Source organism: Ictalurus furcatus, chromosome 4 (assembly GCF_023375685.1).
Source record: "Ictalurus furcatus strain D&B chromosome 4, Billie_1.0, whole genome shotgun sequence".
Classification (NCBI taxonomy): Eukaryota; Metazoa; Chordata; class Actinopteri; order Siluriformes; family Ictaluridae; genus Ictalurus; species Ictalurus furcatus.
Genome location: NC_071258.1, coordinates 1,467,811 through 1,481,922, shown reverse-complemented (window position 1 = coordinate 1,481,922; position 14,112 = coordinate 1,467,811). Strand labels below are relative to the sequence as shown.

At 42.9% G+C, this 14,112-nt stretch overlaps 1 protein-coding gene across 2 annotated transcripts in view; it reads right to left on the bottom strand.

The window, feature by feature from the left end:
• Window positions 1-14,112, bottom strand: part of hipk3b (homeodomain interacting protein kinase 3b) — a 47,135-nt gene that overhangs the window by 28,758 nt on the left and 4,265 nt on the right. For both annotated transcript variants that reach the window (XM_053622482.1, XM_053622483.1), the window contains exon 2: window positions 8,476-9,709. In XM_053622482.1, coding sequence (XP_053478457.1) covers window positions 8,476-9,707 — 1,232 coding nt within the window. In that variant the 5' untranslated portion in view covers window positions 9,708-9,709. The remainder of the gene's footprint in view (window positions 1-8,475; window positions 9,710-14,112) is intronic.

Genomic DNA, 14,112 nt, shown 5'->3' with positions numbered 1-14,112 from the left:
AGAGAGAGAGAGAGAGAGAGAGAGAGAGAGAGAGAGACACTCCCTGTTCTGAGACAAAGCGTCTGATACAACTCATTTTCAGACTTAAACACCTGACACATCAATAAAAGAAAATCAGCTTTTTTTTTGCTTGTACAAAAAAGTACCAGAGGACAAAAACTGACCCCCCCCATGCGTCACTAGATATTTAAGGAACCGTTCCTGATACTACTACTCATTATTTATAGAAAATGTAAAATTGTGACGTGATATTGTACACATGTGAACAACATAAGAGAAGTAGTGCCTTATACACGTCTCTCTCAGAGGAGGACGATGAGAAACAACGACACGGCCGATTCAGACAGAAACGATATTACATGGCAGCAGCTGTAGAACAGGAAGTTACCCCAGCCCCCTGTCCTCCGGTAAATATTTGTCTCCGTAAAGCTTTATCCAAGCCAGGAGTATTTAAAGTAAATTCTATAATGGCGTGTGGTTTCATCTGTATGTATATCGGTTGCGTGCAAAGCAGCAAAGAATTTGAAAAAGTTCCCACAGCCGAGTCAGAGGAAACGACGCTTCTTGTACGCCCCCCCCCCCACCCCCACTGTGAAATTTAAGAGCAGAAATTAGAGAAACTGCGAAAACACCCGCATCTAGATTACGATCTTTTGAAAAGCTTTCAGACAGAAACGACCGTACAAATGCACCGAGATTCTGTTAATACAGAGTTCTGGTAATATCGTCAATTATTTATTTAATTATTTATTTTTAAATGACTGGTTCTCGGTAATTCCTCTTCTCTCCGTATGCTCCGTAGTACGGAAGGACAGTCGTACATCAGATTAGTGTCCTGTGATAAAGGGCACTTTTGACATCCTGGGCAACTTGCCTGTGCTCGTTTTAGTCTCTGTAGTGTGCCAGTGCTACGCTCAGCATTTTGTTTCTCTACACACGAAGGCCAGAGAGTTCCGCAGAACTCACTCGACGACGGAATAATGCCGCAATCCGATGCAATTCAGAAAGCCGACGTTCCGGTCTGAAAGAGTTCCAGCGCTTCGGCTCGGGAAAATTTTTTTTGAATAAAACATGGACGCCCAGAGCAAGATGAAATCTGGATGCCTAGTCTCTGAACGTGATCAACACGTGAAGATCTACAACTACACGATTAGTGAAGTGACGTATAAAGTACAGTACGTTAACCGTCACATTTATCCTAGCCCATAAAAATGACCTTTAATTGCGTTCGGAATGAAATCAGTGGACTTTGGTTTAACTTACGAAGCTCTTGAACAACGTTTTCACGACACGAAAGCTACATGTCAAGAAAAATCGAGTTTTATTACGTATATGATGGTACAAAGGGAATCCTGTTTAGTCGGTCCTTCCGGGATTTTGCGATCGAAGAAAATCGACGTAAAATCAAGGAAAAGCTGCGATATTCGACGGAGTTTGATTTTCCGCAGATTTGGGATGAGAGACGTCACGTGACCTGGTCACGTCGTCACAATTCGGCTTTGGCTGCCCTCTTCGATTCACGTGCACGTCAAACGAGTACAGCAAAAAGGTGTCGTTTACCAACAAACATCACTGCGAAAAACTATTTCCCGTGATTGCGATTTCGCCGATTCATAAAGCACAAATTCATAAACTCCGCAAATGACATCGTAAAATTTTTTAAAAAGGCCGCAGAAAAATCGAGCGTTTTTGGCTGCAACAATCACCAAAAAAAAAACCCCTGCGAAATCCTGTACGGACTGTTTAGCGTCGACGGTCCGCCATTATAACGTCGCGATGTCGATGTCCAACGTCAGAGAACTCGACAGGGTCGACGTTGGAATTCAGAGTTGAACGACCGCTCTATTGCGGTTTTCCACGTCGGAGGTCTGGTTTTTCCGAGTTCCGATACCATGCATAAAAAGCATACCTTTATAGAAAAATAATCCACGCTGTGGTGGTGTGATACGGCCTGACACGCCCACCCCGAAGTGGAAGTAGGATCAGGTTACAGTCGTTTGAGAAAAACAGGTCGAAAGTTGCTTAACAGGGGTGTAAAGATTGCCGCCATTTTGATCGCTGTATAGATTGGAATGAATCGAGGCAACGATAAATAATCTATTATTATATAAAAACAATAAACAACTGGTGTGTAAATTAAAATGTTTTTAAATTGGCTTGACAAAAAAGGTGATTTGCCCCTAATTCTGATACTTTTAAAATAGTCTCCATCTACATCGTTATCGTCGTTAGCTAAATGAATGAATTAAAACGACTGAACTCTACAAGTTACTTCGGGCAATAATACGAATTCTAGGACGCATCATGTACATACCTGTATACGCTAGTTAAATTAATTTAGCTGAACATCTGTAGCCTTAACAATCTAAATGGCATCCGTGAGGAAGTCTCAGGTTTACAGCCCTAACACCTGATGAATTCATGTCAATAAAACCTGATGCAAGAAAACTGCGAGATAATCTACATCTCCTCCAAAAACTGCTGGTCGAGAAGCATGCAAAATACTTCCTAAAAATACGCACGATTCACCAGCGCATGCTGTTTTTCCCTCCATTGTTTCACAGACTGTTATGGAAATCGTTAGGGACGTTAGGGAGCACCGACGCAGGAAGTGTACCGAGACCTGAGCGGTGAACGACGGAACTCACGGACTTGTGGGAAAGAGTTTAATAACGGCAGGAAGGGAAGATGATCATCTCCCACCTCAAACATCTGTTTTGCTGCAACCCAACATCGGAAACTTCGGTACAAAGCAGAGGAACTAGAGGAACGTCGGCTTCCCTTCCGCGCCGATGAAAGCAAGAGTTCCTCTAGATTATAAACCGACATCGAAACAAGAACTGATCAGGATGTTTCGACCTCGCACAAATTAAATGTGGTGCTGCTGTAGTTATGAGTAGAATAATACAGCCATCACATCTGTATATGCAAATAAATATATTAGCAAATTATATATACACATATATATTAATATCAATTCCATGCTGTGAGCAGTATGGAATTAAAATACCCAAAATCCTACCGATTTGTCTTTGGGGAACGTTCTTCTCAAAGTGTCGGATTATTCGCTGACGCATCTGTTAACAGATCGGCGAGCCTCGACCCGTCCTTGCTCTTGAAGGACTCGGCCTTTTTCGGAGGCTCCTTATATACACTATGATTAGACGATTGCCTCACCCGTTCCACCTCACCTTCTTATTTCAACTTCTCACGTCGCCATTAGTCCTAAACTGCCCCTGTCCCAACTTATTTGGAACGTGTTGCATGCATCAATTTCAAAATAAACGTATACCTTCAAAAAAAAAAAAAAAAAAAAACAATGCAGCTGATTACACAAACCATCAAATACCTCGTCTTTAAATGTACAAGTCAAAGTACATTTACAAAATCACTCCTCTTTGTTTCCATTAGCATTTTCCATACTGTCCCAACTTTTTCGGAATCGGGGTTGTAAATGTTTGCGTACGTAATGAAGCGAGAGCGGCTTTGCGAGCTTAACTTCTAAACAAAACCTTCTACGTAAACGGACAACCGAAGAAGTCTCAACGTTAAAATTTTCTTAATGATGTAAATTCTAAATGTTTTTGTGTTTTTATAGATTGGGGGAGAAAAAAAAAATAATGGAGGAAAAAGGATGTTGAAACCTCATGAGAGGAATGACCACTTCCGTTTTAGTTCTAAAAGCCAGAAAGCTGAGAAGAGACGAGACGAGAAGAAAGCAGTAAGCGCTCTCTTCGTCACGGACGCCTCACCCTGCCTACAATCGCACGAAAACACCCTGACATCAGCGCTCTCACGCAGAGAGCAAGAACCCAAGCTGATTGCATCCTTCACTTTCTTCTCAAACCTCGAACCGTCACGGTGATCTCGGAGAACTCTCCCCAGCGCCTTTACTCCCGCTGAAATTAAGCAAATTCTTCCGTCAGTTTATTAGCTGTCGTAGTCATGATACAATCCAGATCATTTATTTACTCGGTTGCCAGAAAAAAATCAGGTTTAAGCAAGCTCTCGTAAAGGAACGATGAGGCCGAGTTTCGATCTTCGACACGGTACACGAGCAAAGACACAGGAACCATGTGATACGATGCCGCAAGCAAACGTTAACACACAACTGCTTCATTCACAAATCGTTTGTCCGAGGTAGACACTGGAGCGCGTGTACCGTATATAGAGGGGATTTTACGCTGACCGCTAGGGGCTTGATGGGGAAATGTACACGCTAAAAAAGTTAACATGCTCACTTTCCTTCTTCCAGTTCTAGGAGAAAGACATTATGTACAGAAATGACTGAGGAAGTGAGAATGTGAGCAACTTTTCTAGTGTCTACAGCTTTTTCCACCCCAACAGACTGGTGGTTAATGTAAAACCCTATGATTCGGACCTACCAAAATTGGTCCAAGGACGGACACGTTATTTTGACACGTACCACCTACCGAAACACTGTTGCAGACCAAGTACATCCCTTCGTGGTAACGGTATTCCTTAATATCAGCAGGATAACGCAGCATGTCACACTGCAAAAATTGCTCAGGAACGGTTTGAGGAACATGGCAAAGAGTTCAAGGTGTTGACTCGGCCTCCAAATCCCCCAGATCTCAATCCGATCGAGGAACCGTGGGACGTTCTGGACAAACAAGTCCGATCCACAGAGGCCCCACCTGGCAACTCACAGGACTTAAAGGATCTGCTGCTAATGTCTCGGTGCCAGAAACCACAGCACACCTTCAGAGGTCTTGTGGAGTCCACGCCTCGATGGGTCAGAGCTGTTTTGGTGGTACAAGGAGAAGAGGACCTACACAATATTATGCAGGTGGTTTTAATATTATAGCTAATCGGTGTACACACAAACTCCAGTTTCTACTTCCTTTCCATTTAATCATTACTATCAAAAATATTTGTTTTAACAAGTGTTAGATCCATTTAATCTCCCCCCCCCACCCTTTTGATATGAAAAAGAACAGGTCTATTTTTGGTCTGATCTGGTATTTTCGTTCACATTAAAGAACGAAGACAAGCAAGAAAATAAGAGTCGAGACGAGAGCACCGATCAACAACGTGAGACGAGTGGAGGGGGGCGGGGCTTCCAGGGGATGTCTTAATATAGAAGAATAAAAATAAATATAAAACAACAACTATGATTCATATGCCAACTGGGTCATCTGGCATTTTACATGGGGGGATGAAAACCTTCGGCGTATTTTTGAGGGATAACTCATAGCAACGTTGTGCGATGTGGAGCTTTGACGCAAAATATGAAGGATCTCCATGCCACTCCTGCAGAAGCTGATGTCATCGCCAGCGTGCTTATTGCTTAAAAAAGCTTTATTAGGGTCTATTTGACTTTTCCATTAGCAAAAAATGAATATCAGAGTCGTACTAAAGTTACACTACGTCGTAGACGTGCTTTATGTGAAAGATTCGATGCTTAAAGAATTGCCGTTAAGCTGTGACAAAATTTAATCCGGAGGACCACCACCACCTCACCCCCGCCCACCATCTTTGGCGCAGGCTATCTGTATTCCACCTTCTAAACGAAAAACAGCTGACTATTTAAGTTTGTGACCTTGACCAAGAGATGGGGCGATCTCTCTAGCATGCATTTCATCCTGACTCACTTCACTCCACCTGCCAGCGCACTTCACCATCTATAGAAGTCAAACTGCGCTGGCGAGACTCCAGTCAGCTAATTTTAGGCGGCTCAGCTCTCTCCAGCCCTCGCCCCCTCCCCTTTTCTATCTGTATGTTTGGGTATTTACTCTCACTGGAGAAGCAGCAACAGCAGGCGTAGCCCGGCCATCACCAGCTTGTCACATGCCAAGATTTTCGGCTGGAGGTTAGAAGCGACGCTCAAAGTTGGAGGCTTTCATCACAGGTTTAAAAGAGTAGCATCAAGAAGGTTAATCTGTAAACGTTTCCCCAAGGCCATAAGTGATAAATAAAATGGAAATATTACGGACGATGTCAGAAAAACTTTTTTTTTTTTTTTTTTTAATTTTCAATCCTTTGTTACTTGCTATAAAAAAAGCAACTGACTATTTTCGTACTGCTGGTTTGTTGAATTTCCTTAATGCTGGACAAAGACCTCAGAATCTGTGGAAGCCTAAATTATACATCTTAATAGGTATAGCGCATCGTAAAGAGGTCTTCAAGTATTATTTAAAAGACATTTCAGCCACATTTCGCCGGCGCCTAGCATCTACGCTAATTAAACCAAAGTTCCTGTGTTCATAAGAGAGCTCCCAGTAAGGACATGTGCTCTGGAACTCTGCGCTCCATGTAAACATTCTCACAGGACTGAAGCTCTCGTCGAGATTAACTGGGTCAGTCTTGATTATGTAACATGTATTTCAGGTTCATTTTTTCTTAACTCGAGAAAGAAACACGGAGCAGCCGCTCGTACTCGCCTGCCATGGCTTGGTTTTTCCAAGAGTTTTCATTTGTCTAGAATTCTCCTTTTTGCATTTAAAAAAGTTTGACAGTGAATAATTAGGGCCCAAGTCTTGTCTCTAAAGATAAAAATCTGTCAGGATTGTTATTGTTCTTCTCGTACAGGCATTTCTGTAAGCTTGAAAGGTGCTTGGCATGCTTGAAAACCCACAAAACGTGGCACTCGCATCAGAAGTGCTGGCCATCAGGGTCTGGCAAAGGCTTGGCTTGGCTTTGATTGGGACATTGTTCTTCATTGTTGACATCCAGGTTCATCTAAATGCACCAAATCTGGTACACATCTTGGTCTTTTTAAGACAGACAAACTTCACAAATCCCTCCCATTATCTCCGCTCAGCAGGAAGTCGGATTTTGTACATTTCGACAGGTACTTGATACTTTTGAAGGGCTCATCAGATTAAGATCGTTTTTTAGATCTTTAACAGCGTTGCCATGGCGAAGCAATCAAACGTCACACTGCTCAAACAGGAAGTGTGGCATAATTCCACCGATGTGGCCCATGTATGTTCAGTGATGTGGCTAAATTGCATCCACAAGCCAACACCGGCTCACTGCTGCACTGTTGGTGCTTGGGCCCACCAATCGCTGCTTGCAGCTATGTTTATAAATTTTACTTGTTATTTTGGGAGAATGTTGCAGCTTATAGGGATCCAAAATGACACACGATAGACCAGGGGCAGTTAGAAAGGGAAACGACAGGCACGCCAGTTAGAGAATGTTGATCTGATATTCAGAAGGGAAAACGTCAACCTTTGGACTTCTTTTTTTTTTTTTCCCCCTATATTTAACCCCGCTTAGAGGAACATTTGTGAAAACAAACATACCGAATCTGCTGCTGCTACAAATTCAGTTTCTGTCTTCTTCATTTTGTCATGGGTGTACACTCGACTCCACAAATCAAAAGATAGGACATTATTGCACAGAAACAAATAACTGAAAAATAAAAGATTAAAAAAAATAAATAAAAAATTGTTTAGACGGATGAAAACTCATTTTAAAGGAATGTCATTTAAATTCAACACGAGATCAAGTCTTATAAAGTTTGCTTACGATTCTTTAATTAAAGTTCCTCTCGTTCCTCCCAACAGTTATTGCATTTTTTTTTCTTTAAAAAAAAAAAAAAAAAAAAAAAAAAAAGTTATTGTGCTGGAGCATGTTTTCAGAAACACTGCTTCCTTTCCCATACTAACTGAGTATAAATCCCCCCACCACCCCCCGTCCTCCCGTCCTGGCAGTAACGCTGTTTTACAGAGTTGGTATGTGGTTCCTGAACAGACAGGATGTTTATCATAGACGATATTTCCTTGCCAGCAATTTTACAAGACCTCAAAATGTTACTTGAACTGCTTAAAATGGAGGACAAGTTGCAGTATTGCTTAAAAAAAAACAAACAAAAAAAAACAACCACCATAATTACTGTATGTTATTACTGTAAAGACTGCCTAGGCTTCGGATTTACGTTTGTATCGCAGTATCTAATAAGATATCATCAATGCCCATGATATCCACAAAAGGTGTATGACAATTTAACACCGACATTGCCCAGCCCTAATTCCTACCTAACTAACTCAATAAGTCGTAATGTCCCTGTAAACTGTAGCATACAGTTCATACCATATATAGCATAAAATCATTTATATAGTAAAACCAGTCCTTGTTGCATAGAAAAAAAGCCTATTTATTGGAGAGAAAAAAACTATTAAAAAAAACAAAAAACAAAGCCAAAAAAAAAAAAAAAAAAAAAAAAAAAGACTCGCTCCTTAGTAGAAGAATCAGATAAAAATTAAGTCTATAGACCAGACTATACATTTGTTTTCCCTATAAGAACACTTTGCTTGTTAATGTTAGCTTTGTGACAACTGATAAATTCTAGCCACCTCTAAAAGATCTGCAAAATGGTCAAGTGAATGCATATCAAGATTGATCAAAAGCACCATAATCAAACGAGCCACCTGTACAAACATTTGAACATGTTCAGCTAGTGTGGAACAAAACTCAAAGGCCCATGCATTAACCTTACATACATACCTGTAGTACCGCGACTGGAGGTACGTAGAACAAACGGCTTTGGAGACATGGCTGGCGGAACCAAAGTCTATGACTTTCACCCGGTACGGCTGTCGGACAGGATCCACAAGCATAATGTTCTCAGGCTTCAGATCGGCATGGATCAGACCCATGGCCTTCAACTTCTTCAGTGCGGTAGCAACCTGCTGAAGAATGGGCCGTATCACCTTTAGAGGCAGCGGGCTGAATTTGTTCTGCTTGAGGAAATCGTATAGGTTCTGCTCAAGCATCTCGAACACAAGGCAGGTATGGTTACGGTGCTGGAAGCACTCGAAAGCCCGCACCAGGTTATGCTCGTCTGCGTTCTCGCCACTCAGACGGGCCAAGATGCCTACCTCAATCTGGCCCTGCCGCGCGTAGGACGGGTGATTTTTCAGGATCTTTACTGCCACCACCTCGCTGGTGCCTCGTTTCCAGCATTTGACCACCTGACCAAAGGTACCACGGCCAAGGAAGTCCAGCACCTCATAGGTGTTCTTCATTGAACAAAGCACCTCATGTTGCACCAGCTGGTAGTCGCCGTCCCCGCTGCCATTTCCACCTCCTTGTTTTACTGGCCCCGCTGCTACGGCTGCTGGGACCCCAACTGGCGGGTTCCCCACGTTCGTTTGCAACATCGCAGGCAAGATTGACAGGTCCTCCACTATCTGCATGGCGTTTCCCTGGTTCTCCAGCTCCTCGCTCTTACGTTTCAAACCACATCGCTGGGAACCATCTGCCAAGTTAGAACTACAGTTGTCTTCTTCCTTGTCCTCGTCGGTCCCTCCACCGGCAACTCCTCCCACACTACTTCCGTTTTCCTCGCCCCGGACCCCTCCAGATGCCCCTGTAGCTCCACCGCTGCTCCTGCCTTTTTCCAGATGCTTCGGCTCTTTGCCCTGTAACGGGACACCCCTTCCTTGGTGATGTGCTGCTGCACTGGTTGGTTGTCGTTGTACACCTTGTACAGCGACAGTCTGCACTGGGAAGTCCCCACGGTGTCTGCCCCCTGCAAAGTCCCGTGTCTTGTACGTCGGTGCAAATTTCGTTGGCTGTCCAATGCCAAGGGTTCTACCATTCAAAAAAGTCAGTGGGAAGGCCCTCTCATGGTAAACACAGTTGTTGGGTTCGACTTTGAGTTTCTTCACACTGCAAAAGGCACTTGTCTGAGTTTGATAAACATGTGGTGGGTAGACCAAGACTTGTGAGGCCATACCTGTAAACAAGAAAAGAAAGAGTTAGTAAAATGGGCCAACACAACTTTAAATATATGATGAAGTGGAAAGATCTATAGTGAAACATTTTACTTGTGATGAATGTGCTGTACCACATTAGATCACGTTCAGAAAACAAGGTGTTGAAAATGGCAAGACCCTTTTTTTTAAAATCCAACACAGCAATAACCTTCATTCATTCATCTTCAGTAATCCCTTTATCCTGGTCAGGGGGGCGGTGGCACCCGAGCCTAACCCAAGAACTCAGGAGTGAGACCCCCCCCCCCCCCTTTAGGTTTGAGTTTTGCCAGAACCTAATCCACGAACACCCTTGACCTTTCAGACAATGTTCTACAAGATGACTTGATGAAACAGCTGACCAAAATTCTTTTTCAGGAACAAATCCAGAAACATCATGGACCTTTGACTAGGCTTGCCACATTAATTAAAAGCCATAGTGGTAACTGAATGAATAGTGTCATTGAGGGAAACCATATTTGAAAGATGTTCCTCTCTCTAAAACCAAGCAAGAGCTGTCTGGAGTAGCCAACTTTTACTTCCGAGGGTATCTTAAAATTCCCATCAAATGTTCCCTTCATGGAGAGGAACGACGAGAGAAAAGTGAGTGTTCAGAGCTAGAGAATTGATGGGTAAATTGTGTGTGTGTGGCGGGGGTGGGGGTCATACAGTTATCTCTAACCTGTTTAGAAAGGATATCATTTTACTTGCCGAAAGAAAGACCTCAGTCGTCCTGGCTTTGAAACCGACCAAGAGCAAAGCAGTGGCCTGAAGCAATAATCATTGACACACACTATTGTTCTTCTCTGGCCTTCAAAATCTGTTTTAAAACGATGTTTAAGGCTCTAATGGACCTATATACACCATACAATCTATACTGCTGTCCATGGACCACGTATAATGGTGGTGTTTTTCTTATCCATAGGATACAAAATAGCCAGAACAACTACCAGATTTGCATCTCAGTGGTGGTTGGTTTTGACGTGGTCATAACCTGAATTTCCTCCTCCGTCAGACAAGCCACTCCCTGGTCAGCAGAATGGCATCACATGGTCTTGTTGGAATATCCAGTTACTTAAGGGTTGAATATGAAGGTAAACAGTTTGGGATCATTCATCTTTTAGTTAAAAAAAAAAAAAAACACCACCACCACCACCTCTGGCTGTGATGCACCTCAGACTATAATCCCACCCTTCCATGCTTCCATCACCTCTAAAAAGATTATCTTGGAGGTCTTTGGTGTTAAGCCCAGGCGTTCACCAGTGTGTACGTGTGTTCATAGGGGGTTAAGTTTAATTCTCCAAATAAACATACCACCATCAGTGCTAAACAGCCATTTCACAAGCGGCCACTCATTGAACGAGGAGCAGATTTTAAAATAAGAACGGCCTTGTCCGTGGTATTAAAGATAAGCATGTCTGAAGAGACTTCCTTGGTCATTCGTACACTATTTTTACGCTCCTGCGACCTCGTCTGACCTTAAGCTCACTAACTAACCAGGAAAGTAAACATCAGGTTAAACAGATGGAACAGTTTTGTACAATTGTGAGTAATCATTAATATGGTGACGCTTTCTGTCAGAACGTTTATGGAAGGAGTCTCCTGCATCAACGCTTCGTAAAAGGTCAGACGTAAAGCTCAAACTTTTCTGACATCTTCAGGACAAACTACTTTACGCTCGGTAACATGACAAGCTGCGTTTTTTTGTCTTATTAACTTTAAGAAAGAGAGAAAAAAAAAAAAAAACAGAAGCAGGTGAGGGGACAGCTGTTTATAGCTGCTATAACGTAAGTGATAACAGGAACTCACTTGTTTCCCGGTCGTTCTACGAACCATAGTAACTGATAAAACGCAACATCACATTCTTTAATAAACGTAAAAACCGTTAGCGATGGCAAATAGCTGTGGTACAAGAGGAATGAAACACCGCAGCGTGATGTTACAGGAAAATAATCAACGCCAGGGTGGTAACAGTTCTTCACACCATGCCGTTGTGTTTCCACATCCCAAAGCCTACTACAAATCTGTTGGCGTGGTTCCACCGCACGGTACGGATCGACTCGACTCTGATCGCTGTCTGTGGGGTTTTCCACTGTGGATAGTACCTGGTACCTTTTTTACTACCAGTTCGGTCTAGGTTCCAAGCGAGCCGCTCCGAGCCACACACCATCTTCCTCGTGGTGTACAGTATCGTAGGGATTGTTTCTATATTGTGCGTCATTTAATACATACTTTGCATACGGTAATATTCTATTACGCATCATTTATCTCACTGCAGATAAAATTACAACAAAAGGTTTCAGTTTTAGATTTTTACATCTCGCTTGTTACTGATTTCCAAAACAGCCGTTTATCGAAGTCACTCCTGTTGCCGCTGAATCTAACTTGGTCATATAGAAGCGCTACGTAGGATCTAGAACGCCGTTATTTTACATCCTCAATAGGGGTCGGTGAACAGGAAAGGCGTTCGGAATACGACCCGAGCGTGTATTTGTACGGGGCTTCGATAATACAACATTATTCCTGCGTGAAGGCGAGTATAAGATGGCACCCACATTGAGGCGACACTGAACTGCAGTGGAAAAGCAAGCTCAGAAACGTAAAGCGAGTCGAGTCGAGTCGAACCGTGGAGTGGAAAAGTGCCATACGTTTGACTCTACAAAACAAAAACGGCCTTTATGATGGCCACAGGGATTTCCCCAAAGGGAAACAGCGAGCGCATGTCGATTTTACTGGACTTTCTCCTCATCCTGAGGATCCTTCTGTTCTCCGGTGATACGTCCTTCTCTGGGTTTAATACAAATCTAATTCGCAATGTTTGCAAATCCAAACCGTTTCATCTGCTTGTCTTATTCTACACTTCAAACTCCGACACATAAAAAGCTTTTATACACCCACATCGAACAAAACAAAGGTGTGGTCTTATTTTTTGTGGTTTTCCGATACCGAGTGAACAAAAGGCATTGATCCTTTCTAACATCCTGAACGATTGTTATCATACAAAATGTACGTGTATGACGTGCACCTGAGCAATTCTTTTTGTCTGGCAGAAAAAAATAAAGAGCAGTCTTCCAAGTACGACGTGTTTTATGTTTATTCACATAAAAAAAATTGTAATATTTAAGACGTTAGGGTTATGGAGTGCTTCCTGAAGTTCCACTGTATAGATTTTTATCTGTTTTCCCGAGAAAAGAAATCGGTGCTTGCTGGGTTTGCGGTTGTCTCCTTGCGGGTTCCTCGCATCAATCTCCGATGGTCTTTATTAAATCCATCATTTTCAGAACCAGCACCGGGATGTTTTCCCAGTATTCCCTGTGTTTTGAGCATCTTGAGGGGTTTAAAAATCCTCAGCTAGCCTCATATCACCGTCAGTAAAAGTCACCAAGTCGCCTTTGATATTTTCCTTCTCAGAGAGAAGACCGAAAACAGTCGCCGATTGTTCAAGATTTCTCAGCCATGTCATCTTGGGTAACTTTGAACCAGACGGGCTGCAGCACTTCCTGTTTCATCTCGCCACAGGCACAGCTGTCGAGCTTCTGTTAAAGAAACAGACGACTTATTTGACTCTCGATGGGGGCGTGAGATTTTCAGTCGCGTCCTTTGTCGGCCTGACCGCGGGCTTGTTTACGATATACAAACTGTAGACTGATATAAGGAAAATAATACTTTAGTAATATTGTCTGATCTCGAGCTGAGCGATTCGGCGATAATGCGATAACGCCGTGTTTACGGTTGATGCTGTGAGCGGCCATGTTGAATTCACATCACTTGCTGAACTCAAGGTCGAGGACGCTGTTCGGAGTTGACGAGTAGGAACGTCGGGTTGTGGGGGCGTTGACTTTTTTCCATTCGTAGCTGGAGGTGGGAAATTACGAAGGCATCGATAAAACGTGCCGTTTTTAATGAGGTTCAAAGTGCAGAAACGTATCAAGCGACGCATTATTCAAATTTTCTTTGGTAGAAATTCCAGGAAGACGTCAACGTTTCACCTTTATCTATGTGGTATTTGTGTCGTGTTGTTAAAACAGGGGGGGAAATGAGCAGGTTATAGCACGCCTGCGCTCAACTCATCTGGTTTTCTGAAAAATCAACAACTTTTGTTTAGGGAACTTTCCGGAATTCCGCTTGCACACAAAAACGTATTAAGACCGTGACGTCGATTCATTCCTCAACATTCGAGAACGCTCGATTTCTTTTTGTAGCGTTTGTATAAAACAGAGCGCTCCTCCTTATCCACTGCGACCAATGAGCATGCACCGGTTGCACCACATGACCTCACACATGCACCTGAAGCACAAGGAGTCTACAAAATAAAAGGGGAGAAACAACGTGTGTGCGAGTGTATTTTAAAAATGCTCACGTGCAGTGAGAAAAAAACAAATTAGTC